This window comes from Schistocerca serialis, chromosome 4 (genome assembly GCF_023864345.2).
Source record: "Schistocerca serialis cubense isolate TAMUIC-IGC-003099 chromosome 4, iqSchSeri2.2, whole genome shotgun sequence".
Classification (NCBI taxonomy): Eukaryota; Metazoa; Arthropoda; class Insecta; order Orthoptera; family Acrididae; genus Schistocerca; species Schistocerca serialis.
In genome coordinates this window covers 433,279,384-433,305,943 of record NC_064641.1, presented here as the reverse complement: position 1 = coordinate 433,305,943, position 26,560 = coordinate 433,279,384, and the positions used below count along the sequence as shown (strand labels likewise).

Genomic DNA, 26,560 nt, shown 5'->3' with positions numbered 1-26,560 from the left:
AAACAACTCCTTGACTCGTGATGGACCTTAACAAAGCTATTCATATCATACACTAACGGTCTATTATAGTTTCTACGATATCCTTGCGACTATAAATTCACTGTTGACCTCTGTCGAGCGACAATAATGTACAGAGATATCTTCTAAGAAACAATCTGCGAGGGCTGAAAACAAAGTAGGGGCAACCTAGTCCAAACATTGCAGGAGATCGGGTATTCGCAAACAGTGGTCGAGTGGCGTTTTTGTCGATCTGTTGTGTGCATTTGAGATGCATTCAGTTTGGAGTGTTGTTCTTGTGCAACTTTGAAGTGAGGACTGTCAATATTTTTTCAAAAAGTGATCAACGTCAGTAGATTAAAATCGAGTTTTCTCGTGGCAGAAATTCCAGCAGAATGTCTTCGAGCATTACGTGAAGGATATGGCGACAATCCATTGCCATACAAGAGGGTTATACTACGGGTTAAGGCGATTCGTGCGAGTCGGAGTGAGACTGTCGTTTTACACCGCACCGGTCATGTTGCCGATTTCTGGTGCGACATCTGCGTCCAGCTAAGTTGCACAAACGTCCACATTTATTGTGAGACGATCGTATTATCATGTTGCATGTCAGTGCACGTCATACTGCCAAAAAGATCTTATTTCAACGATGGCACTGGGACGTCCTCGAACATCCTCCGTACTCACCAGACATGACTCCCTGTGACTTTCACCTCTTTCTGAAGTTGAAGAAAACCCATCCTAGGTGGTCGACTTACGGATGTGGCATCTACATCCAGCCCTGTAGGGCGCTGTATCGCTGTCATCAACAGAGAATGCCTTGCAAACGGTCAAAAACGGCTTTCCGACATTGAACAAAAGGTAATAGACTTCGCCGGTGATTACGTTGAAAGGGTGTAGTGATATTGTTAGTTAATTAAATACTGAGTTTGATCAAAGTTGCCACTATTTTGTTTACAGGCCTTGTATCGAAGCTTCAATTAGAGAATCTGCGAATAATTTCTTTTAAATCAAGCTTAGTGTAATATTTTTTTCAATAATCTTAGGGAAACACATATTTAGGATCGCCATTATTATCAGTGCCTAGATCTTTCTTTGAAAATAAAGATATGGATCACCGCATCGCTGCTTGACGAAGCGAAACGTTTTGTACGAATATAATGTGTTCCAAGATTTCCATGTCGTGCATGCACATCACAGGATTTTACGATCGTGGAGCATTTTGTGATGCCCCAGACTAATTATAAGCTCCACTGTCTAAGTAATGAAGTAAGATATGTAGCTAAAATGTAGCTAGGATTGTGTTCACGGCATAAATCTACAAGGAGCTAAGAAATATCCCGTAACTTTGTTTCTTTAACAATGCATTTTGTGTAACTTTTTTATCCGTAAATACGTGCTCTTACGAGTTCGTTTCCGGATGCACATAGCGACCAAATAAAGTTCTAACGAACCATATTTTAAGTTCATCTGTGGATGCAACGTTTGGAACTGGCTGATACTGCCATCAGTGTTACTTCATTGGTTGCGATAATTATAGATGAGAACGAAACTCGTTAATCATAGCATCCTTTTTGAGTTTATATGTAAGTAGGCTGTTTAGGTTTTTTTTATTGGTAACGCCACCTCTGTGTGAAAATCACTGGCTGTGCTGTGTGCATTCTGTGTCTAGTTTGCATTGTTGTCTGCCATTGTAGTGTTGGGCAGCGGCAGCTGGATGTGAACAGCACATAGCGTTGCGCAGTTGGAGGTGAGCCGCCAGCAGTGGTGGATGTGGGGAGAGAGATGGCGGAGTTTTGTAATTTGTCATGAACTGCTATATATATTATTACTATTAAGGTAAATACATTGTTTGTTCTCTATTAATATCTTTCATTTGCTAACTATCCCTATCAGTAGTTAGTGCCTTCCATAGTTTGAATCTTTTATTTAGCTGAGAACTGCAAACTATTGTTCATGAAAATCATGAGACCTTGCAAGCTAAATTTGACTCAGTTGCATCTACCGATTCGGTTACGCAACTTGCAAAAACTCAAGAAAACTTAAAGGACACAGTAGATTCGATTTCAACACAAATGGACACTCTGAAACTTGGTTCAGAAAAACACACTGAGAATATGTGTTCACTATCGGAGAAAGTAGCCAAACTTTCGGATCAGTTCAATAATTTATCTACAAAGGTAGATGATAATCTGAATGATACAAAACCGGTAGTCTTTAATGAGACAGAAGAGTGCGAACAAATTAGGAAACTGAAACAAAATCTGAATCAAATTAACACGCAACACCAAAGAGAAATCCGGGAAGTACAAGATCAGCTGACACAGGTAATACATGAATTACGTATTTCAGAGGACACTCGCACCCCAACACGGGAAGAGGGACATACAAATACGGAACAGCCACAAAATAATAACACAGCGCATTTCGGAAATTATGAAAGAAATTGGCAAGGTGCACCGAATTTTGAAATGGAACCGCCGAAACGACGTAACAATGACCGATATGCGACTCGCCGACATGATGACTTTGACTATAAGCTGTTCATTACTACACGTAAATTCAAAACATTTAAGAATTCTGGCAACGACATTCATCCACAAGCGTGGCTCCATCAATTCTCTCATTGTTTTCCTCCCAACTGGTCATTAGAACACAGATTAGAATTTATGTGTGGCTACTTAGAGAATGAACCAGCTGTAAGAATGCGATCGGTCATTCACGATTGCCACAGTGAAGGAGAGTTTTACCATGCCTTCCTCTCAGCATATTGGTCTCAAGCTACACAAGACCGAGTAAAACATAGCATCATGATGATGAAACACTTTGAACAATCTGAATTTTCCAGTCTTGTCAAATATTTTGAAGACATGTTGCATAAGAATCAATATCTTTCAAACCCATACAGCCCTTCAGAACTCATCCGCATTTGCTTAATCAAATTACCTGAACATTTACGACATATTATTTTGGCAGGACGTTGCAAAGACGACATTGAAGCTTTTCAGGGACTCTTACAAGAATTAGAAATTGACACAGACAGTCGCGGGATGCAAAAACAGGAAAACAATCACTACAGGTCACGTCCGTCACAATTCCGTGATGACAGAAACAATAACTGGACACGACAGGTCTATTCTTACAACGCAAATCGTGACCAAAATAGACACCACCCGTACGACAACCATTGGCAGAGTAGTAATAATTACAGGGAAAGATCACCTCTCCGCGGTAATGACTATCACAGAGACAATCAGAGAAACAGACAATATGGGAACCAAAATAATTATTATCAAGGGAGGCAGAATAACTTCAGACGCAACAGTTCGGCGCACAGTTACGATTCACGCAGAAATTCTCCACCACGTGACGGAAAAGGAAGAAACTATGGAATCTACCGACATGACGACAGACGATATATTCGTAACGACAGACCTGAATTGCATCAGAACTGGCGGGATTCAAACAGGGCAGGGCCTTCTCGTCAGAGTGAATTTGTAGAAGTTAGGTCTCCAAATCCCAATAACGACGCGCGCCAACAAAGGAACAGACAATGACTCGCACCACAGGCAGCCGCGTGCGCCGGCTGGCTCAGAGAAAAATAACATAGACGCTAACCTTGAGAAAAATTCCAGTATTCTTTACCGACGTATACCGCATGACAATTGCATTCAAGTTCAAACTCTGAGTACTATGAAGAGTAAAGGATGTCACCACACTTCACATATAAAACCGCTTATTGAGATATAATCTGCTTTTTAACCTTGTATTTGCCATATAACTTTTCACTTTACATTACTAGTATGCTTTGTCAGACTTAAGAAACTGTTAACATGCAACAATGTTTGAAGTTAAATATCCAGTCAAGAACCAAGAGAACTTATTTAAACAGAAATTACGAATGCATTGTTATAGTGAACAGACGACACAGTGTTATTGTGTGTGTGCATTCTTGCTTGTTTGTTGCACGATTACGTAACGACTATAAGGCTCACATACTTAGAACATTTACCAGTACTGCTAATGAGATTTTAATGCAACATTTGGGTTTACTTGAAATATGGTGTATCATGAGGTAAGTACATTGGCTTCTGCAGAACTTAGCTTTCGGAGGACGATAACTACAACACTTCCACAGAGATTATCTTACAGCAAGACGCACATTTAGCGCTACAGGACACGTATTTGAGTGATTAATTTCGCACTTAAAAGATGCATTTTTTAAGATATTTGAAGTACAATGATACAAGGGTTTTCCGTGATATATTTCATTCCATTGCTGTAATCTGTAACACCTGAGGGTATAATTACATTAATCCTCAGGGGGGTACACGCCTACTTTGTGTACCATGTGTTTGGCAAGCACAAGGAGCCCTAGCTAATATGGTATTTGCTTATACAACTTTACACATCGGTACCATATTTCTCTAACACAGAATTACACAGCTATCTGATTATTTAACTGAGAGATAAACATTTTTTTTACTACATCAGTGACACATGTTTACGCAATTACACAGTTGGGTAACTTCACACTTATGAACTTGTATTTTGCTGTACTTTGTGAACTGTTCATATCTTTTTGGAATCATTGTGATACTATGAGAGCTTTGAATGATGTCTTTGGTAAGGGAGCATGATTTTAAAGTACGTTTGAGGTAGATGACACTGTTATATTGATAAGATTTTGTTTCTACACATTTGCAACGCAAATTCTCGACCCGTGAAATTTTGTATATGAGACTGTCACTGTAGCGGAAACTGCTGTCGTAAATATTTCCGTAAGAAAGTTAGGTGACCACCTGCATGTGATGCGTCATGGACACCCAGCTGTGTCAGATGCCGGGAGAACAAGTCATTAGTGAGTGCCTTTCAGAGGCAGAGGTAGAAAAAAAAAAAAAAAAAGGAGGCCCTTAACCTCGCTATTGACATTCCTTAGTAGAAAGCATCCCAAATACGACACGTTCAAACTTGAAAACATATGATTACACTGTGGAGCTCTTAATTCATGATTTATTGAAATGCCTCATGGAATGACGAGAAATATTTTATGTCTATACACCTGATTATGACTACTGTCTCTATAGTTGAGAGATTTTTCACTACCTTATGAAATGCCATATGGCTAATGAATGATGTTTTATGCCTTCCTTGTACATATTTTCATTTTCTTTAATATCTAGTTTTTAGCTGCACTGTAGCATTGGTTAAAATAAAATTTAATAGATGTACTAATATAAACATTTTATGCCTACAGATCCAGTAAATAATTTTATGATCTAATCAAAAAAAAAAAAAACGAAGGAGCATAAAAAGACATTTCCCTTCACAGGAACTGCATTCATAATTTTCTTTTCAAGTACTTGGTAATTTATTTTGTAGAATAAGTTGTGGTGCACCACTTTAATTACTTAGACATTAAGATGTGATTATACATTTCCCTTATCTGCATTGTTATCTTTAGTGTACTATTTTTTCTGCTTGAGCTATGTCATGTTTAGGTATTTCATTTTCTGCTGCTGCTTGCCAGGCATAGTGCTATTAAATTTCACTTTGCATTACTCTGTTAAGCCAGTTTACTACTGATTTATTTTTCTTGTTTGCTGCTCATTGCATTATATTAGTTGTAATTTATGCTGCTTGCTTTGCCTTTTGTATTTTTTATCATTGCTGTTTGTGTTAATTGTTGTTTTGTGCTGCAGCATTGCCTTGTTCCTTAGTTTAGCATCTGAGCTCAGTAGATTTAAGTTAGCTTAAGAGGGGGTAGACTATATAAGAACCTAACTATGGAGAATAGGGAAAGAATGCATTGAGAAGTTATATGAAAACGATTTGGGCCAAAATGAGTATTGTACAATGAGCCAGAATTATTTTGAAAGAAATATGGTTAGAATACAGAAGAGAGGTATAGATAGGACGTTTTGGGAATAAGGATGAATGACGGGAGATCTCCAAGAAGTAAAGAAAGTTTTGTTTGCAAAATACTGCAGTACAACAAACCCTGTCCTTTCCTTTTGTATTATTCCGCTATATGTTTATGTACCCTTGTATATTTGTCTTTTTCCTGTCTTTATGTGTTTAGCTAATAAGATTTATGTTGTAGAATTTTTCAAATACTATGTTATTTTCTTTGTAAAGATGTTTATACATTATTTATTCTGTTCTGTCTTAATGTTCATGTGTGAAGTTGGTGTTTCGAAAGTTATTCTGATCTTTTATGTATGTACTCATGTCATAATTCCTGGAACACTGACGTATATGTTATTTCGATTCTTTTGTAAAGTCCATATTACTACAAATGTTATCTGTACTATTATGTTCTTTAATGATGTATTTTGTACCTTTGTAATTGTATTCTTATGTTATAAAATTGTAATTGACACCAGTTCATCAAATTAAGTAACTTGTAAGTTCCATTTCACTGCACACGTTTCTGTTGGTCATGGTATATGGACAATATGTGAGAAGTAGGGACTGTTAGTGTTTGCACGTGTGTTAATAATTCAGCAAGGGACTGGATAACAGCATTGCTGGTTCTAAGGACAATTAAAAAAAACTTTGTGAGTGCACGAGTGGTGGTTTATGGATTTGCTATATTGTCCGCAAGACTCTTCGATGGTGATTGTGCACCTGCACATTTGCAACAGATGGCTGCTGGCCGTCTCTACAAGGAGTACAGTGGGTCTGCACCTTTGATGACCCACCAACACCATTATTTCTACAAGGACTACAGTGGGTCTACACATTTGCTGACTCACCAGTACCATTATTTCTACAAGGACTGCAGTGGGTCTGCACCTCTGGTGGCCCACCAATACCGTAATCTCTACCAGGACTACAGTGGGTCTGCTCTTCAAAATTTCGACTGACTCTGCTGTGGGTTCGCTCTGTTGTGGCCCATTACCTGTCTGCATGTCAAGAGTCAGCACTGTCTTTTCGTTGGAAGGACAACACTACTTCTTCAAGACTGCATGGAAATCCACTAATTCTGTCTGCATTCTCTTTTACTGTTCAGACTTTGAAAAAAAAAGACAAACACTGTAATTTTACTGTGATGAATCAGGACTGTCTTTATAGACTGTGAGAAAATTTTAGCTTTTGACCAACATTGAATCAATAAGTGTGTGCATTTGATATCTCTGTTATTGTAATTATGAAAAATTTTATCAAATCATTATTGGGCACTGCCCAAAACAATTTCTAAAATTTTTTGTGGGGAGCATGGGGACTATGTAAGTAGGCTGTTTAGGTTTTTTTAATTGGTAACGCCACCTCTGTGTGAAAATCACTGGCTGTGCTGTGTGCAGTCTGTGTCTAGTTTGCATTGTTGTCTGCCATTGTAGTGTTGGGCAGCGGCAGCTGGATGTGAACAGCGCGTAGCGTTGCGCAGTTGGAGGTGAGCTGCCAGCAGTGGTGGATGTGGGGAGAGAGATGGCGGAGTTTTGTAATTTGTCATGAACTGCTATATATATTATGACTATTAAGGTAAATACATTGTTTGTTCTCTATTAATATCTTTCATTTGCTAACTATCCCTATCAGTAGTTAGTGCCTTCCATAGTTTGAATCTTTTATTTAGCTGGCAGTAGTGGTGCTAGCTGTATTGCAGTAGTTCGAGTAACCAAGATTTTTGTGAGGTAAGTGATTTGTGAAACGTATAGGTTAATGTTAGTCAGGGCCATTCTTTTGTAGGGATTTTTGAAAGTCAGATTGCGTTGCGCTAAAAATATTGTGTGTCAGTTTAAGCACAGTCATGTATAAATTGTTCTAAGGGGACGTTTCAGTTACTTTATTATTTCTTTAGGTTAAATATGCTCATGCGCGAGTCATTGAAAATCATGAAAATTATTACTTCTCTTCACAAACATTTGTTGAACAGTAATTTTAACTATGCGACGAGGAGGAAATGAATACTGGAAACGCTGTAGATTGATTCTTCGCATGCACAGCGAAAAAAATGTTTTGCAATCATTATTAATTTTCTGGTCTTGTATAAATTAGCTACATTGCCAAATATGTCTTTTATATTAATTTTCCGCACGCACAAGTTTGAAGTCATTTTCTCAGTTTCCTTCAGCAAGAACTTGTACCATTTGTACTGTCGGCTCCTTCATTACATGAAGTTTGGAAACTGGAAACGTATGTTTAAAACTAGTTGTTATTACACAAATGCCAGCCGTTGGGGTGGGGGAATGTATATTCATTGCAACACATACTTCTTCCTCAAAACAGTATTGTGTGGGTTAAGGACTGTGACCCCACTCTTTGGTATTATCACTGAGTACATCTGTATTTTATATAAAAGAACCAGTAATGATTTCATTTGCCAAAAGTTAAGGCTACTTTAAAAAAGAATTATAAACATTTCTTCAAGCTACATTGCTTTCCGCCTTGGAGGTTATCTCTATTCTAACTAAGACATTAGTAACAGTTAAGTGTGGTTCGAAAAATTTTATTTACTAAGTACTAAGTTGCAACAAATTTTAGCTCTCTGCAGAACGAAATGATCTTCTTAATGCTAATTTTTTTCTGTAACTTACTTAGGGTCACTCTGAAATGTGCAAGTTCTATTAGACAGATATAACTGCTATTATGAACTGTTTGGCTATGCTATTACAAAGACCCTGAAAACAGAATTTACAGTTTAAACACAATACAGGCACAAAACTGGATACACTATATTGCGAACAATTTCAGTTCATATCTTGGACGTTCTGCATGGAACACAACTAAATTTGAAATATGGTGGCTCAACTAGGACAAATTTAGGAGTGGGTTCTTCCACGCAACATTTTTGTGAAATATAGTACGTAAATACTCAGTTCATCAGTCTCCTGTTTGAAATATGTGTCTCGAATTGACATACTTCTTAGTTATTTTAATATTCTTGGCAACCGGAATAAAATAATAATTCAAATCTTCCCAGTTCAGATGATGCAATTACTGAAAGATTCAAAGGAAAATAGAGTTTAATTTCAAACATATACCCGATTCATACAATTATAGCTGGTGCTCCATTTAATTAACCCTCGACATGTCGGCAAAAACACGTTTAAATCAGGAGGTACGCAAAAAACGTCATCCGAAATTGTGCTAAATGCATTCTCTGAAAATTATTTCGAGCCGTTTGTTCAGAAGCCCACGCGAATGGTAAACGGTTGGGAAACACACGTGACCTCTTAGCAAGAAATAATCCTGAGCTAATAACAAGCATCAAAACGGATACAGGGATTAGTGAATACAGGGTTTTCGTAGCGAGACTGAATATTCTAATCCACAAATCCTCCAACAATAAACGAAAAATATATATATTCACAAAAGCAGAAAAGATTTCACTATATGCCTTCCTGAGAGCAGTCTGCACTTCTTCTCAATTAACAATGTAAGTGTACACCAGATGTGGCTTGAATTGAATCAAATAGTATCGGCAGCAGTCGAGAGATTTGTACCAAATAAATTACTAAACGACGGAGCTGATCCCCCTTGGTACACAAAATGGGTCCGACACTGTTGCAAAAAAACGAACATGCTAAATTTAAACGGACGCAAAATCCTTTAGAGAAGCTCGAAATTTATCGCGGACTTCATTGCGAGATTCTTATAACAGATTTCATAACGACACTTTGTATTTTAAACGTGGCAAAAATCCAAAGAGATTCTGGTCGTATGTGAATTATACTAAAGGGAAGACACAATCAATGCATTCTCTCCGTGAATACTATAGACGACAGGGCTGACAAAGCAGAGTTATTAACCACAGCCTTCCTAAATTCCTTCACCAAAGAAGATGAAGGGAATATTCCAGAAATCGAATTAAGAACACCTGTCCACATGCGTAATGTGGAAGTAGTTATCTTCGGAGTAGTGAAGCAACCTAAATCACTTAAAAAAAGCAAGTCCTCGGGCCAGAGTGTATACCAATTAGGTTCCTTTCAGAGTATGCTAATATAATAGCTCCATACTTAACAATAATATATAACCGTTCGCTCGTCGAAGGATCCATACCCAAAGACTGGAAATTTGCACAGGTCACACTAATACTTAAGAAAGGTAGCAGGAGTAAACCACCAAATTACAGGCCCATATCATTAACGTCGATATGCAGCAGGATTTTGGAACATATATTGTGGTCGAATATTAACATAACTTCGAAGCGAACGGGATATTGACACAAAGTCAACACGGATTTAGAAAACATCGTTCTTGTGAAACACAAATAGCTCTTTACTCACATGAAATGCTGAGTGCTATTGGCAAGAGATTTCAAATTGAATCCGTATTTCTAGATTTACAGAAGCCTTTTGACACTGCACCACACAAGTGGATTGTTGTGAAATAGCGTGGTTACGGAACATCGTATCTGTTATGTGACTGGATTCGTGATTTCCTGTCACAGATGTCACAGTTCGAAGTAAGTGACGGAATTTCATCGAGAAAAACACATGATGATTCTGGCGTTCCGCAAGATGGTGTTATAGCCCCTTAGCTGTTCCTTGTCTATATAAACTATTTAGTTGACAATGTAACAGTCAGTCTTAGATTGTTTGCAGATGATGCTGTCGTTTATCGACTAGTCAAGTCATCAGAAGATCAAACCAAATTGCAAAACAATTTAGAAAAGAGATCTGTATGGTGCAAAGATTGGCAGTTGACCTTAAATAACGAAAAGTCTGAGGTCAGCCAAATGAGTACTAAAAGGAATCCGTTAAACTTCGTTTACGCGATAAATCAGTCAAATCCGAGAGCCGTAAATTCAATTAAATACCAAGGAATTACAATGGCGAACAACTTAAATTGGAAGGAACACAAAGAAAATATGGTGTGAAAGGTTAACAAAAGACTGCGTTTTATTGGCAGTGCACTTAGAAAATGTAACAGATCAACTAAAGAGATTGCCAACACTAAGCTTTTCCATCCTCTTTTACAATACTGCTGCGCAGTATGGGATCCTTACCAGATAGGATTGACGGACTACATCTAGAGAGTTCAGAGATAGGTAGCATATTTTGTATTGTCGCGAAATAAGGGGAGAGAGTGTTACTGAAATGATATAGAATTTGTGATGGACATCATTAAAACACTTGCGATTTTCGTTGGGGCAGAATTCTTCTCACAAATATTCAATCACCAATTTTCTCCTTCGAATGCGAAATATGTTTACGATGACGACCAACATAGGGAGAAACGATCATCATAATAAAATAAGGGAAATCAGAGCTCGCATAGAAAGATTTAGGTGTTTACTTTTCCGCGCGCTGTACGAGACTGCAGTGACAGGGAATTATTGTATAGATGTTTCGATGATTTGCAGAGTATCCATGCAAATGTAGATGTAGATATATGGACCAATAGGAAGATTTCATATTAAATCAAGAACATAATCGAGGAATCACTATGCCTTAAAATGACTGACGGTCATTATACCTTAAAATGACTGACGGCTATCCCTATGGCTAAAACAGACTGTACCGAAAATGGAGACGTTAGTTGAAACTCGACTACCATTCGTTACACGCTAAAAATGGATTTCTGCTGCTGTCAAACAGTACAAATAAATTTTGTTGATTCAGCCGCATTTAACTCAAATGTGAACATGTTACTGGATCATAGAAAGATGGAAAAAATATAGCTGCACAACATTTCTTATTACATGATCAAGTCGCCAATATCTGATGCTCTTTGGACAAAGTACTGGCAACAGGCTAGTTGCACGTGCCACAATTCCCGTATATGATTGGGCAACATGGATATGAATTCTAGAGTTACTGACTATGACGATATTTACTTATATTATCAATATAGAAATCTTTATTTTTAAAATCATATGACTCTCTACATTGACAGACAATGTATCACTGAGTGTTTTGCGTTAGTTGTTCTATGTCTTCAAATTTGAAAATTTATACATACTTTTGGTGGATACTAACCAAGCTCTCCAGAAGTAACTCCTGTCAATACAGGCACCTGGCTGAATCGTCCGTCGAGCAGAGCCTCAATGGGAGACTCTGGAATGAAGGCGCCCTCCAATTCTGACTCTATGTTTGGAGCCCACAGCATAGATATGATCTGACTTTGCTCCTAGAACAGGAACACAGTATTAGTTTTCATCTTTTCTTGAAAACTTAATTCCTGCTTTGAATAGTTAGAAACTGTTATCTCGTAGCTTAATTTCATATTTGAACATGTCTCCTACAGCATATTTATAATTTTCGGAAAGATATGCATTGATTTACACAGTCATCTTAATGCAGTAGGTTTCATTAACTTATTACCTAATTTATGTAGATTACACCGGGTCCTATTATAAAATATGAGAGAACATTTCTATATCCAACTGTGTAAAGGCTCTAAACCTAATATACAGAGATTCCAAAGTATCCTTATACAATATGCCCATAACAAATAAAAGTATTTGTACCTTTAATAGAAAACATCTTGTACATATTCAAACTAAGCCACATTATCTACTCGTTTCTGAGCCAACATGCATGTTCCATATTCTCCATTACTATTATGGTTTCCTGTCAAGTGTCAGAGAAAAAGAAAGGGATAATCTTATTTATTTAGAAAAGATGCAAATCTCTAATAAAACAGGTTTACTTATTGGATTAAGGCATAACTACGGTAATAGAGTAGGTACATATTTATCAAATCTTTGCGACGTACGTGGAGAAAGTGACTGCGCAGCAATCACCGACATAGTGTATGTGAGGCGGAATAAGGGGAACCAGCCCACATTCGGCCAGGAAGATGGAAAACCGCCTTAAAAACCGTCCACAGACTGTTTGGCACACTGGACCTCGACACTAATCCGCCGGGCGGACTCGTGCTGGGAACCGGCACGCCTTCCCACCCAGAAAGCAGTGCGTTAGACCACACGGCTAACCGAGCGGGCACGCGTCTGACTTAGTAGCAAATATTTAAGTACCTAACTACGACAGCAAAATAAATTTGTTTTCTTCTTTTGCAAGCTGAACGCAGTGCAGCCCACTGAAAAAGTTTTTTACGACGAGGATATCGTCTGACCGTGATGCACAGTCAGTTACAATAAACAACAAACGAAACACTTTTCTACCACTGACAATCTCACTGAAAATGTTTGGCAAATGACATAATGACTAAACACTTTTAAAATAAATTAGGAGAAATACACAAGGAAATAGATGGAAATATTTATATCGGTTGATACTAGGTTCATAATACAGGTGATTGGTAAGGCTATAAAAATTAGAAATCTCACAAGATGTAGAAGTATGTAACACATCTCGATTTCTTTTCTGGAAGCAATTAATGGTATATGGCAAATAGTACTTTGGATATCACTATGATTTTTCTCCTTTTCGTTCCATTTGCGAATGGTGCGTAGAAGCTAGAGTTTGGAAACCCCTTGGTAAGAGCTTGTATTTTTCTCGTACGAGTTATTTTAAACGGGAGGTAAGTTTTTCGTACTCGACGAACACCTATAGAACAATATCATATTGAGAGTGAGATGAAAAGTTTGTGCATTATATCTTTCGCGTGATAAGCATGAAGAATGCACGCTCCTAGGACATAGCAGTTTCGGATGTGGTGAAGTTCCCCATTGGGGTAAAGTTTACCAAAAAGTTCAAAACACATATCGTGTTAAGTAACTACAAACTGATGATGATAATTCCTTTATACTAATGGAAAATTCACAACACAAAAAAATAAATAGCGTAGAGTAATGAAATTTTGGGAATGCATTTGTACAGGTAATTAACATAGCACAGGTGACTGCAAGGGCGAAATAAGCCATTCTAAATGTGAAATGCTGGTAAATCAATAGCCGGAGTAAACAGCAGAATGTTAAATGCAAGCATTCAAACATACACGCATTGTGTTGTACAGGTGCCTGTTATCAGTGTGTGGGATGGAGTTCGCTGCCTGTTGCTCTTGGACGGTCAATACAGGGGCGGTTATTGCTGTTTGTGAACGACGTTGAAGTTTTCCGGTGATGTCCCATACGTGCTCGAGTGGAGACAGATTCGGTAAATGAGCAGGCCAAGGTACTCTGTAGAGCACATTGGGATCGTTATCCTGTTGGATCACGTTCGTTGGAATGCTGGTCATGATGGCAGCACAACAGGTCGAATCATCAGACTGACGTACAAATTCGCGGGCAGGATGCGTGGGAAAACCACCAGAGTGCTCCTGCTGTCATACGAAATCGCTCCCCAGACCATAATTCGAGGTGTAGGCCCAGTGTGTCTAACGCACAGACAGGTTGGTGGCAGATCCTCACTTGGCCTCCTTCTGCCCAAAAGTCGGCCACCACGGCCACCGACAGAGAATCAGTTTTCATGATAAAATACAACAGACCTCCACCCTGCATTGTACTGAGCTCGCTCTTGACACAACTGAAGTCCCAAATGGCAGTGGTTTTTGATCAATGGAAGGCACGCGATAGGATATCTGACATGGAGACGTTCTTGAAGTAACCGATTTGTAACAGTTCGTCGTGTCGCAGCTGTGTGAACTGCCGCTCAGATTGCTGCTGCAGATGCAGTGCGATGTGACAGAGCCAACGCCGAACACTATGGTCTTCTCTCTCGGTAGTATCATGTGGCTGTCCGGAGCCTGTCTTTTTGCGACCGTACATTCCCGTGACCACCCCTGCCAGCTACATTCCAGCCAAGTCTTTCTGCAGTATCGCAGAAGGAACATCCAACTTCTCGTAGCCCTATTACACGACCTCGTTTGAACTCAATGAGGTGCTGATAACGGCGCCTTTGTCACCTTAAAGGCATTCTTGACTAACGTCGACTCACCGCGTCCAATCCTAAAGGTAATTAACACTCATGACCCTTAGAGCGTGTATTTAAAGCAAACCTAATATGCATGCTCGTAGAGGCGCTACGTGCGCCAGACTTATGCGACTTCCGCAAAATTTGAATGACAAACTTTCAGTTGTAGGAACGTGGCTGCCAACTTTTGTTTATGTCACACAACTCTTCCTTGGTGTTACTATTTCTCTCCGTCACTGTAATTTAGTTATTAGAATTAATCCAAAGGTTAACAATCTAAAGCTACTTTAATTCGCTTGAATCATATTCCGAAGCGATACCGTTTCTTTAGATGTACTTTGTGTGTATAACCGAAGTATGCTAGAGGAATAATCTTTGTTTCTCAAAGCCGTCACCTTGTAAACACGACTTCAAGACATTAAATTATGAATATTAACAATCCTTGAAGTTACATTCACGTCCACAGAAATTTTAAAATGGTGGGGCAAGTTCGTATATTTTTCATTTTTATACAGATGAGTTAGTCCTTTACGACATAAGAACTAACTTTTATAGGTGACATAAAAGAGATAAGACGGTTATTCACTAAGTACATGAAGGAAGACTCTGTATTCCAGATTACAGGCAGTATGGGTAGGGGTGCAGTGGACCCTCTTTCCCCCATTGCAGACGCCTATATTCAACTGCAGTGAAACAAGTGGAGTGAAATGTGTTATGAGAAAGACTTTCATTGCCTAGTATGATGCAATGTTTGTTGTTTTATTGTCCCATGTTTGCCGAACATCAGTATTAAATAATGTTTTTCATACAGGTTGCCAGAGCCACAAATTTATGCAAATACAGTTCCATTTTCCACCATGTACGATAGCTGTCATTGGTATCACCGGACTATCTGAATTCGACACATTTTAAATGGCACAATACCGAAATTTGCTGATCGTGTATTATGAATGGCAGTTGTTTGTATCAGGTCAAAAATCAGTATTAAATCAGAAATTCTGGATGAAACTCTTCGTCTCTTACCTTACTAGTTTAGTTAACTTTCAGTATCCTTCCGTAACATTGCGTATCAGTCGCCTAGGTTCTCTTCGCCACCGATTTTTCCACAAACCGTCATTCACATCCATACAGTGATATGACACAAACTTGCGATCTCAGAAGACGTTAATTCTTCTCATCAAGGCCAGTGGTAGATTTTAGAAGTTTGCCTTCGCTGGTGAGCTTGTTTCATATATCATATATATTTTCACTCACCATGCGCTGTTTTCCATGAAAGGCAGCACAATTCCTTCAGTTCGTCATCCACACTTTTGTTGTCAAGCTTGTTATAAATCTAATTTCTGGGGCTCCGAAATATTTTAAATGTTCTTTGGTTTATTCGCAATCCATATTCTGTGATCAGTAAACTGTTCATTCCATTCGACGGGTCCTGTAATTCTCCCTCACAAACACTGAGGATATAAATTTAAATTGTCAGAGCCTTTGACACTTTCGATTAACAGGATTTCTGAATTTTTTTCATGTGGTCGGATTTACCGCATTCGTGATATAGTGTCGGTTGGAACAGAGCCGATACACTTTAATAATAATGTATGTTTTATCCGATACTTGCAATTCCTTTTTTTTCTTTGTTAAAAAATTGCTACCATAGACTAAAACATTATTTTTGTACTCATATCTAGACCTAATTTATCAAGTAAAGTGCAAGGGTCTGCTGTGCCAGTCACTCCCACTCGTACATTAGTTAAGACTACATCTACATCTACATACATACTCCGCAATCCACTATACGGTGCGTGGCGGAGGGTACCTCGTACCACAACTAGCATCTTCGCTCCCTGTTCCACTCCCAAACAGAACGAGGGAAAAATGACTGCCCATATGCCTCTGTACGAGCCCTAATCTCTCTTATCTTATCTTTGGGGTCTTTCCGCGAAATGTAAGTTGGAGGCAGTAAAATTGTACTGCAGTCAGCCTCAAATGCTGGTTCTCCAAATTTCCTCTGTAGCGATTCACGAAAAGAACGCCTCCTTTCCTCTAGAGACTCCCACCTGAACTCCTGAAACATTTCCGTAACATTCGCGTGATGATCAAACCTATCACTAACAAATCTAGCAGCCCGCCTCTGAATTGCTTCTATGTCCTCCCTCAATCCGACCTGATAGGGATCCCAAACGCTCGATCAGTACTCAAGAATAGGTCGTACTAGAGTTTTATGAGCGATCTCCTTTACAGATCAATCACATCTTCCCAAAATTCTACCAATGAACCGAAGACGACTATCCGCCTTCCCCACAACTGCCATTACATGCTTGTCCCACTTCATACCGCTCTGCAATGTTACGCCCAAATATTTAATCGACGTGACCGTGTCAAGCGCTACACTACTAATGGAGTATTCAAACATTATAGGATTCTTTTTCCTATTCATCTGCATTAATTTACATTTATCTATATTTAGAGTAAGCTGCCATTCTTTACACCAGTCACAAATCCTGTCCAAGTCATCTTGTATCCTCCTACAGTCACTCAACGACGAAACCTTCCCATACACCCTAGCATCATCCGCAAACAGCCGCACATTACTATCCACCCTATCCAAGAGATCATTTATGTAGATATAAACCAACAGCGGACCTCCAGACTTCCCTGGGGCACTCCTGATGATACTCTCACCTCCGATGAACACTCTTCATCGAGGACAACGTACTGGGTTCTATTACTTAATAAGTCTTCGAGCCACTCACAAACTTGGAAACCAATCCCATATGCTCGTACCGTAGTTAGGAGTCTGCAGTGGGGCACCGAGTCAAACGCTTTCCGGAAGTCAAGGAATATGGCATCCGTCTGATACCCTTCATCCATGGTTCGCAAGATATCATGTTAAAAACGGGCGAGTTGGTTTCGTAGGAGCGATGCTTTCTAAAGCCGTGCTGATGCATGGACAGCAACTTCTCTGTCACAAGGAAATTCATTATATTCGAACTAGTAATATGTTTGAGAATCCTGCAACCAACCGATGTTAAGGATATTGGTCTGTAATTTTGAGGATCCGTCCTTCTACCCTTCTTATATACAGGCGTCACCTGCGCTTTTTTCCAGTTGCTCGGGACTTTACGTTGGGCAAGAGATTCGCCATAAATACAAGCTAAATAAGGAGCCAATGCAGTAGGGTACTATCCGTAAAAGCGAATTGGAATCCCGTCAGGACCTGGAGATTTATTTATTTTCAACCCATTCAGCTGCTTCACAACCTCAGGGATGTCTATTACCATGTCCTCCATACGGGAATCTGTACGAGATTCAAACGGCGGTATGTTTGTACGATCCTCCTGCGTGAAATATTTCTGAAATGCTAAATTTAAAATTTCAGTTTTCGTTTTGGTGTCTTCCTTTGCCAGGCCAGACTGATCAGTGTGTGTCTGGATGGAAGCCTTCAACCCGCTTACCGATTTTACGTAAGACCAGAATTTCCTTGCTTTTCAGCAAGATCTTTTGCTAAGGTATGACGGTGGTAGTGGTTGAATGCTTCGCGCATCGCTCTTTTTACAGCAGCACGAATCTCTACTAACTTTTGCCTGTCCTCATTCTCCCGATCTTTCTTGTACCGCGAGTGCAACTGCCTTTGCTTCCTGCGCTGTTAAACCACGGTGGGTCTTTTCCGTCCGTAACCCACTTTTGCGGCACATACTTGTCCAATGCCTGATTTACAATGTGTTTAAAATTTTCCCATAATTCTTCCACGTCCATCGTACCGGAAGTAAATGAAGTCGATTCATTTACTAAGTGGGGTGCTAACAACTGCTTATCTGCTCTTTCTAGTAGGAATACTCTCCTAGCCTTCTTGACCGACTTTTTAACATTCGTAAAAATTGTCGTAATGACAACATGATCACTAATCCCCGTCGCAACACTGACACCGTCGATGAGGTCTGGTCTGTTCGTGGCTACCAGATCTAAAGTATTTCCATTACGCGTTGGCTGTCGATTTAGCTGCTCAACACAGTTTTCGGATAACATGTTCAAACGTAATTCACACGACGGCTTGTCTGTACCACCTGTAATGAATCCATAGACATCCCGGTCTATACTAGGTAGGTTGAAGTCACCTCGGACTAATACAGCATGATCCGGGTACTTCTGCGATACAGAATGTAGACTCCATTTGAGTGATTCTAGAACTGTCACGGTGAAACCTGGTGGCCTGTAGTAACACCCTACAATTAACTTTATTTCCCCTAGCCCTGTTAAACTTGTCCAGATAACTTCACAATCACACTCTACTTCGACCTCAGAAGACACAATATTTTTGTCAACTGCAATGAAGACACTACCTCCTACGGTGTCTAATCTGTCTTTCCGATACACGTTCCAACCCTCACTAAATATTTCAGAACATCCTACCTCAGCTTTCAGCCAGGTCTCAGTACCGAGAATAATTCGCGCTCCATACGCTTCCTGGAGGGCAGTAAATTCAGGAACTTTATTCCGAACACTCTGAAAATTTACTGCTAGTATCTTGATAGCTAAAGTGTCTTTACACTGAGCGCATCCTGATTTCCCTGCCTGCACGTCGACTGGTGAGTGTTCATCAGAACACCTCGCTCTACTACCTAGCCTAAAGACCCCCGTATGCACGCCACAAGTACTCTGCTACCCGAGTAGCCGCTTCCTTTGTGTAGTGTATCCCTGACCTATCTAGGGGCGTACCACAATTCCCCACTCAATAGCGCAAGTCTAGAAATCTGCAGGCAAGACCGTCACAGATTCGACAAAGCCTCTGGTTGAGACCCTCTCCTCGGCTCCAAACCAAAGGACCCCGATCCACTCTGGGAACGATGCTGCAAATAGAGAGTTCTGCTAGCACCCAGCGTGCGAGGCCAGCGGTCTTCACCAAATCCGCCAGACGCCTGTACGAACTGAGGATCGCCTCAGAACCCATGCGACAGACATCATTGGTGCCGACGTGAGCAACTACTTGCAGACGACTGCACCCTGTACGCTCGATAGCCGCAGGCAAGGGCGCCTCCACATCTTGGATGAGGCCCCCCGGCAGACAAACCGAGTGCACGTTGGATTTCTTTCCAGCCCTGTACGCTATTTCCCTAAGGGGCTCCATCACCCGCCTAACGTTGGAGCTCCCAATAACCAGCAAGCCTTTGCCCCCGTGTGCACGCGCGGGCCCTGCTGAAGGAGCGGCCACCTGCCCACTGACAGGATGAACGGGCAAAGCCAGTCAGCCGGCCTCCACATTGGCCCTCCGCCTCGAGCGACGCGAACGCGTTGCAGTCTGCCACTCACTCTGAAGTGAGGGCGGCCCCAACGCGCCGGGTACACTGGAAGGTGCCTCGGCGGCTGAGTCAGCGACGCAACAAGCGACACCTGGGATGTCTCAACCGACGCGCTAGACCCTCCGCCCTCGCTGCACCTCGAGGCAGCAGCCTGAAGGCGGCTGACCGTGGCCAACAGCACGCTCAGCTGCTCGCAAAACGCGGCCAGTTCCTCCTGCGCCCGCACACAGCACGTACACACCCTATCCATCCTACTGCTAATATCTAACGACTCCGCGAGTTTATACTCTATGGCTATTAATAAGCAATATTACTCCTCTCATACACGAGAATACGCAAGGATTTTTTGTAATTAAATATGCAAGAGCACAAACACTCGGAAAGAAATTAAGAATCAAACTACAAAACAAGTTTGAAAGCTAAATATGCGACTCGCCACTGCACTGCTGCTGCGCTGATACTTCACCAGCGGCTGCTCAAGGCAGCATTGTGTGCAGGAGTATTTGGCTGGTACTGTTCCGAAAATATTCTGTGACGAATTACTACGTTTATCAAAGTTGGATGAACAGAGACTCCTTAAAAATATGGTATGCTTCTTATCGTCATGCGCTAAGACTGCAGCGTTACTTTCAAGTAAGTATGGTACAATACCACATGGTAAACGACGTAGTTCTCCAAAATCCTTAGCATACATCGTGATGTGAAAAATAATGTTTCTTTTTCATTTGTCTGTCAGTATGTAGTGGGGTGACAGGCTCTCCAGTAACTTTCTTAAGTATAATGCAATGAATGTACAGAAATATTTCTTTGCGAGCAGCACTGCAGATCCCGCTTTGAGTAACTTCGTGATTATGTACCTTTGGAATAATGGAGCTCGTCCTGATTAGACGAGAAACTGTTTCCAGTTAGTCTGTTTTTCTTTTGGGATCTCATGTTATGGACATCCAGATCTCCATATATCTTGCACTTATGTAGTAGTTTAGAACATCTTCGTACCTTCAGATACTGACAATCAGCTATAATACTTTGACTGAAACTATGTATTTTGTTCGCATCACTACATTTCACCGTGGGAATGTCTCTATGAGACACTGAAACTGTAATTTTCGGTACTCAGTAATGTGGCGTAGTTGGAAAATACACAATCTTGTTGATATCAAAGAGTTTTTGTCGTTATGAGCAAAAACCCCTTGTCTCTCCTAATTGCTGTTTTTAATTTTAGGCGGCAGATATTATTGCTACCGCACGCTACAAGAATTCTGATTTTTTGTGACTATTCTGCTCTTGCACTTTTATAAGCTTTAGGTAGCGAAATGTACTTTCTTTGTTGTCTGCCTTGTGAAGGGATTTATAGAGATCAGTGTAGGCTAGTGATCTATAATTTCATCAACGTCTACAGAATGAAAATGACAAACTGATAAATAAAATTCTTGTGATTCACGTACCTCATCTGTCAGTATGAGTGAACTGTCCACTAGTAGGTCTGTAGCGTTCACAGATCGCAGGAAGGAGATGAGCTGCTGCGAGTCGTCTGTTTGAAAGCCGAGGGCGGCTCCCAGACGGAATGCACGTTGCCGTGCCGCTGTCGCCTGCAGTATAGGCCGGGCGATGAAGTTGCCGCTCTCAATGATGAGTCGCGAAAACAAACCTGTGAACTCATGCAATACAAACTTGGAGAAGGTAAAAATAGAAAAAAGAGATAACTTGTACACTATGTGTATAGAAGCTAGAAAAGCGTTGTTAAAAAGGTCAAGATTTGAGTAGATGCCCTTGAAAGGTCCACATGCAGACACTATCTACTCTTGAAATAACTTTTTTTTGTACACTGGAACATAAGAAAAAATAGTACACTCTTAAGAGACCAAAACAGTCACTGATTTCTCATAAGAACCGATGGTAACGCACCAAATGTAAAGCTCAATGCACTCATGTAGCACAAATATTTTATCTTTCGAAGTGCGGGGCCGGATTCCACTATGGAAATTCTACTGAGTAAAGGCGTTCTTTGGTGTTCTTTTGCGTTACTTGTATTATGCGTACCAAACTCTTGCCGATTTTTCAGTTTTGTTTTGTAGTAAGCTCTAACTACGCAGCTTCCATTTGGTCTGTCTGCGTCTGTACCTGCTCGTGGTTCACACTCTGTATCCTTTAAAGAAATTGTCCGTTTCAATATTTTTATTGATGAAGGTCGCCTCTAAAAAGCCACTAACTCTTAACGACTTTTGGTGAGTACTCCTGCTTTGCCTCATCTCGCAGTTTGGAAAAATACCGACACACTGATGGGCATGAATGTATAGGTGTCATTTGTGCGTGTTTCTTCTACGAAAGACATTATCGTCATTCCTACAGCACTACACAGTACTAACAAATTCACTGTGTACCCCAATCCAATGAAATCGCTCATCATTTCGCAGTTACACAACTATACGCGTATTTTATCACATTGAAGCACAAATAATTTTATTTCCTCTGTCTCAAATAACACGTCAAAAACTTTATTTTACAGTTTCTATACCTTTAATACCTTGCCAATTATTGCTGTCACGGGGAGTTTCAATCCGCGTCCAACTATCTATGTTTATGTAATTTCTCTATACCTTTAAAAGCAATTTGCGGGAATGTTCCTCTGAAAATGAAATGGCCGATTTTATCCACGTCCTCCATAATTTTCCGTTCCGCCTCAAATTACATCTTACTCGACTGGGCATGAAACACCCATTTCCTTCTCTCCCATTTGTTTGCTGCTTTTTCTTTTACGGAAAATACCCAATAGCGGTATCTGGAGAACGTATATGTAGATCTTAGGAGGAAAATTGACGCTGTTCTCGTCAAACACTGATGAGCAACTTTGAGGGACTAGTAATCGAGGAACTAACTACATTGCTGCCACCACTGTATGTTTCGTGTACGAACGGGGTAACAGAGATTAGGGAACGCATAGTGACATTTAGAATCTAATTTTTCCCTTGCTAAGTACTCGAATAGGTAATCGAATAGAATACGATAGAAAACTGCTCATGTTGGAACGAAGTACTCTTAGCCACTCACTCAGTAGAGCCTCACAAAGTGTCGTCAGTGTTCTGAACGTCTAGATGAGGCCCGCCTTGAATTCCTCGAATTCATCTCCTGTGCCTACCTCTTCATCTCATAGTAACATTAGCACACAACGTCAATTTTCTGTTGGATATACTCCAATCTCTACATTTCCCTACGGTTTTTACGCGTTCCCCCAAGGAGCACGGAAGCTGTTCCTTGAAGTCTTAACACATATCCTGACATCCTGTCCCTTGTTCTTCTCCACATTTTCCATATGATCCTCTTGACGCCAATGTACGAGGGTTGCCCAGAAAGTAATGCACTGCATTTTTTTTTTCTCAGCTGAAAACAGTTCTACGAATGCGAAACGTTACATATGTATTATCTGAAGTCTCCTGAGTGAGTGCGCCAAGTGTCCGTCACTTCCAACAGATAGTGTAGCTGCAGGACAGTTTGAAAATGACGTCTGGTTGTGTTGTACGCTACAAGCAACGTGCCTTCATTGAACTTCTCACTGCAGAGAAAGAAAACTGTGGGGAATATTCACAAATGCTTGTGCAAAGTCTGTGGAGCATACGCTGTCGAAAGAAGTAGAGTTAGTCGCTGGACACGGAGGGTGAGAATAACCTATAGCTGAGCGTTTCATAGTAATCAACTCTCTGTGCTATCTTCTTATGCATAAAAGAACCCTACTCTCGATACATTCTTTCATGTTACTTGTGATATTACCCTATATTTGTCTGACCATGAATCATGTTCATTCCATTTCACTTCACTGACCCCTTAAATCTAGACTGAGACTTTAACTTCCCCTTTTTGCATTTTCTAGCTTCTTATGACATTCCGTGGGCTGACTCGCAGAACATTACAATTTCGTTGATATTTTTAATTTTGTTCTCATGGGCATCCGCCTCCGTTACGGCCACCCGATCGACGGGACCAGTCTGGAGTATTTTACCATGTCACCATGACACCTTCCAGTTAGAAGTCACTTGTCCTGTGGAGACATATTGTGTGTTTTTAATGCAGTAGCTTCCATTGCCTTCTCCGTCCTCTTGCCCTGATAATAGTTGACTTTTCCGCCTTTTAGGTTCAGCATCCCACCCCAAGGGAAGAGCCTCCCCACCCCAGACCCTCTGTCTGCTCCTCCGCCATCTTTCACAACTCTGTTGGTGCAACGAGGAAATTTAAGCATTGACTAGAGTCGAACATGCGGCAAAGGACGTTTGGGGTACATATGTTCACGTAAATGCGGACGTTTCTCTGTAATGTGCAACAGTTATTTAAAGAGATATTAAAGAAAGTCAGCATCTACAAAAATTTCTCGCTTCATTTATTTGATTTGCTACTATTTAAGTAAAAGGATGGCATGAAGAGAAGTTCGAGATGGAAAATTACTGTACAGGGAGGACAGCATGTTAGAAAATTTTTACGAAAAATGGATACCACCCGCTATTGGTGCAAAGATCAGTGGCTGACCTTAAATTTGACGTCTCCATATAAGTTTTAGGCTAATACTGAGATGGTGGTTTCTAAAGAACTCGATCTACCTCCGTCCGTATCCTTTACATCAATTTCGTTGTTAATGACCTCATCGTCGTGCAATAATAAACCGAAATCTCTTTTTTCAACTTCAAACGAAAAATTTGCGATTATTTTGTCCAAATAGATGTCAATGTTTCTCATTTCATAAACTGTTCATAAGAATCCCGTTTCTTAGTCATTCGAATCTCCTGATCCCCGCTCTTAGACGATTCTTTACGATATTTTTTAAAGAATGAGGTCTATAGAAGAAAAAATGTAAGCGACTAACGAGATGGGCTGAGAAATACTGACCTGAGGACATTGGCGACACGAAGTGAAGCGAGACAGAAGAACCGCCGGCACTCTGCCCTTGAAGAGTTACTTGCTGAGGGTCGCCGCCGAAGCTGGCGATGTTTCTCTGCACCCAGGAGAGCGCCAACTGCTGGTCCTTGAGACCCGCGTTTCCAGGTGCCACTGAATCGCCCGTACTCAGAAAACCTGCGTAACAGTGCTGATATTTAACAAGACAGCTACTTATTTACTACTTAAGGCTGATGGTCAATACATAAAACACTTTTATTCAAGTCATCATCTCCACAAATTACTTTTTGTAGCATTGCAAAGAGTCTTCGAAGAGGATTCAGTGACATAGCAGGTGTAGAACTTGATCAAATAGTATTTAGATAATAAAGTCGCTAACCACAGTATTTACGTTAAGGGATGGGTTTCGTAAGTTTATGGCCTACTCTACCACTCATAAGCAAGCACGTAACTCATGTATGCTTCTTGTGTCTACAAATGGACTTGAAGGCCATCCATCAACTGTCTGCTGTTGCAACTGTTGTGAAGCTACTCATCCTTTCGCAATGCATGTAAGAGTAGAGATGGTGGTTGTGGCTAATCTGATTGCTAATGTCACGAAGGTGACAGAGCAGCAAAAAACTTTTCTGTACGTGTCAAGGCCCCACGACCTGTCTTCGCGAACATTATAAAAATGAGTACAAGAAACTGGAAATCTAAAGAATTATTGGTTTGGTGCATAAGTTCGTAGCGTTTTTCCCTAAGTTTAATAAATAAATCAGACACATATAACACAGACTTTAGTCATCAATTATATACTCTCATTCACTATTTACATCAGTCTGCCAGTGTTGGTGTAACTTTTCGATTCCCAGACTGTAGAAATCACATGCTTTTGAGGCGAAGGACTTGTCGAACCATGTTCGAAGCCCATTTTTATCAGAAAAGGAATTTCCTTCTCGGTTGTTCGAAAAAGAGCAGAAAAGGTGAAAATCTGAGCGCACAAGGTCGGGTGAATAAGGCAGCTGCGGAAAGTCTTTCCAACCCAACTCCTGTATAATGTGTTTTGTCAGCCTATGAGAATGCAGGCGGCCATTATCGTGCAGTAGCATCACTTCCCACAGTTTTCCTGCTCGTCGTTCTTGCATTTCGTCTTATCTCAGTTGTTGACAGTAAATGAAAACATTGACGGTTGCACTGCGTGGAACCAATTCGAAGTACACCGCACCGTCGCTGTTGTACCAGATGCGTAAATTTGTCTTTTGTGGAAGTGCACAAGTTTTTGTACGGAGAGTATCTGCCATTGCTTTCTTTTCTTTACGTTAACATAAACACACCACTGCTCGTCGCCAGTAACAATATGGATAGGAAGGGGTGTTTTTCACGAAGATATGATGACTAGCAAACAGAGATGCTCATGCGGCCTCTTGCTGATTTTTGTAATTTGACTTAGAGCATGCGGTACCCATGCATCCCATGTTTCAGCCTTCCCCACTGCACAGAAATGTCGCATGATGGTGGAATGATCAGAGCTCATTTAGCTGTTCTCAAGAACGCTGACGTGGACCATCATGGATTAATGCGTTTAAACTATCTTTATCAAACTCCGCACGTCTTCCTGAACGTGGGGAGTCACTAATGTCAGAA

General features: G+C 40.5%; 1 protein-coding gene across 1 annotated transcript in view; it reads right to left on the bottom strand.

Annotated features, from left to right (window-relative positions):
* Positions 1-26,560, bottom strand: part of LOC126474519 (cholinesterase-like) — a 78,038-nt gene that overhangs the window by 37,070 nt on the left and 14,408 nt on the right. Inside the window, exons 4-6 of the mRNA XM_050101991.1 lie at positions 24,926-25,111; positions 21,499-21,701; positions 11,925-12,072 (exon numbers count right to left, since the gene is read on the bottom strand). Coding sequence (XP_049957948.1) covers positions 11,925-12,072; positions 21,499-21,701; positions 24,926-25,111 — 537 coding nt within the window. The remainder of the gene's footprint in view (positions 1-11,924; positions 12,073-21,498; positions 21,702-24,925; positions 25,112-26,560) is intronic.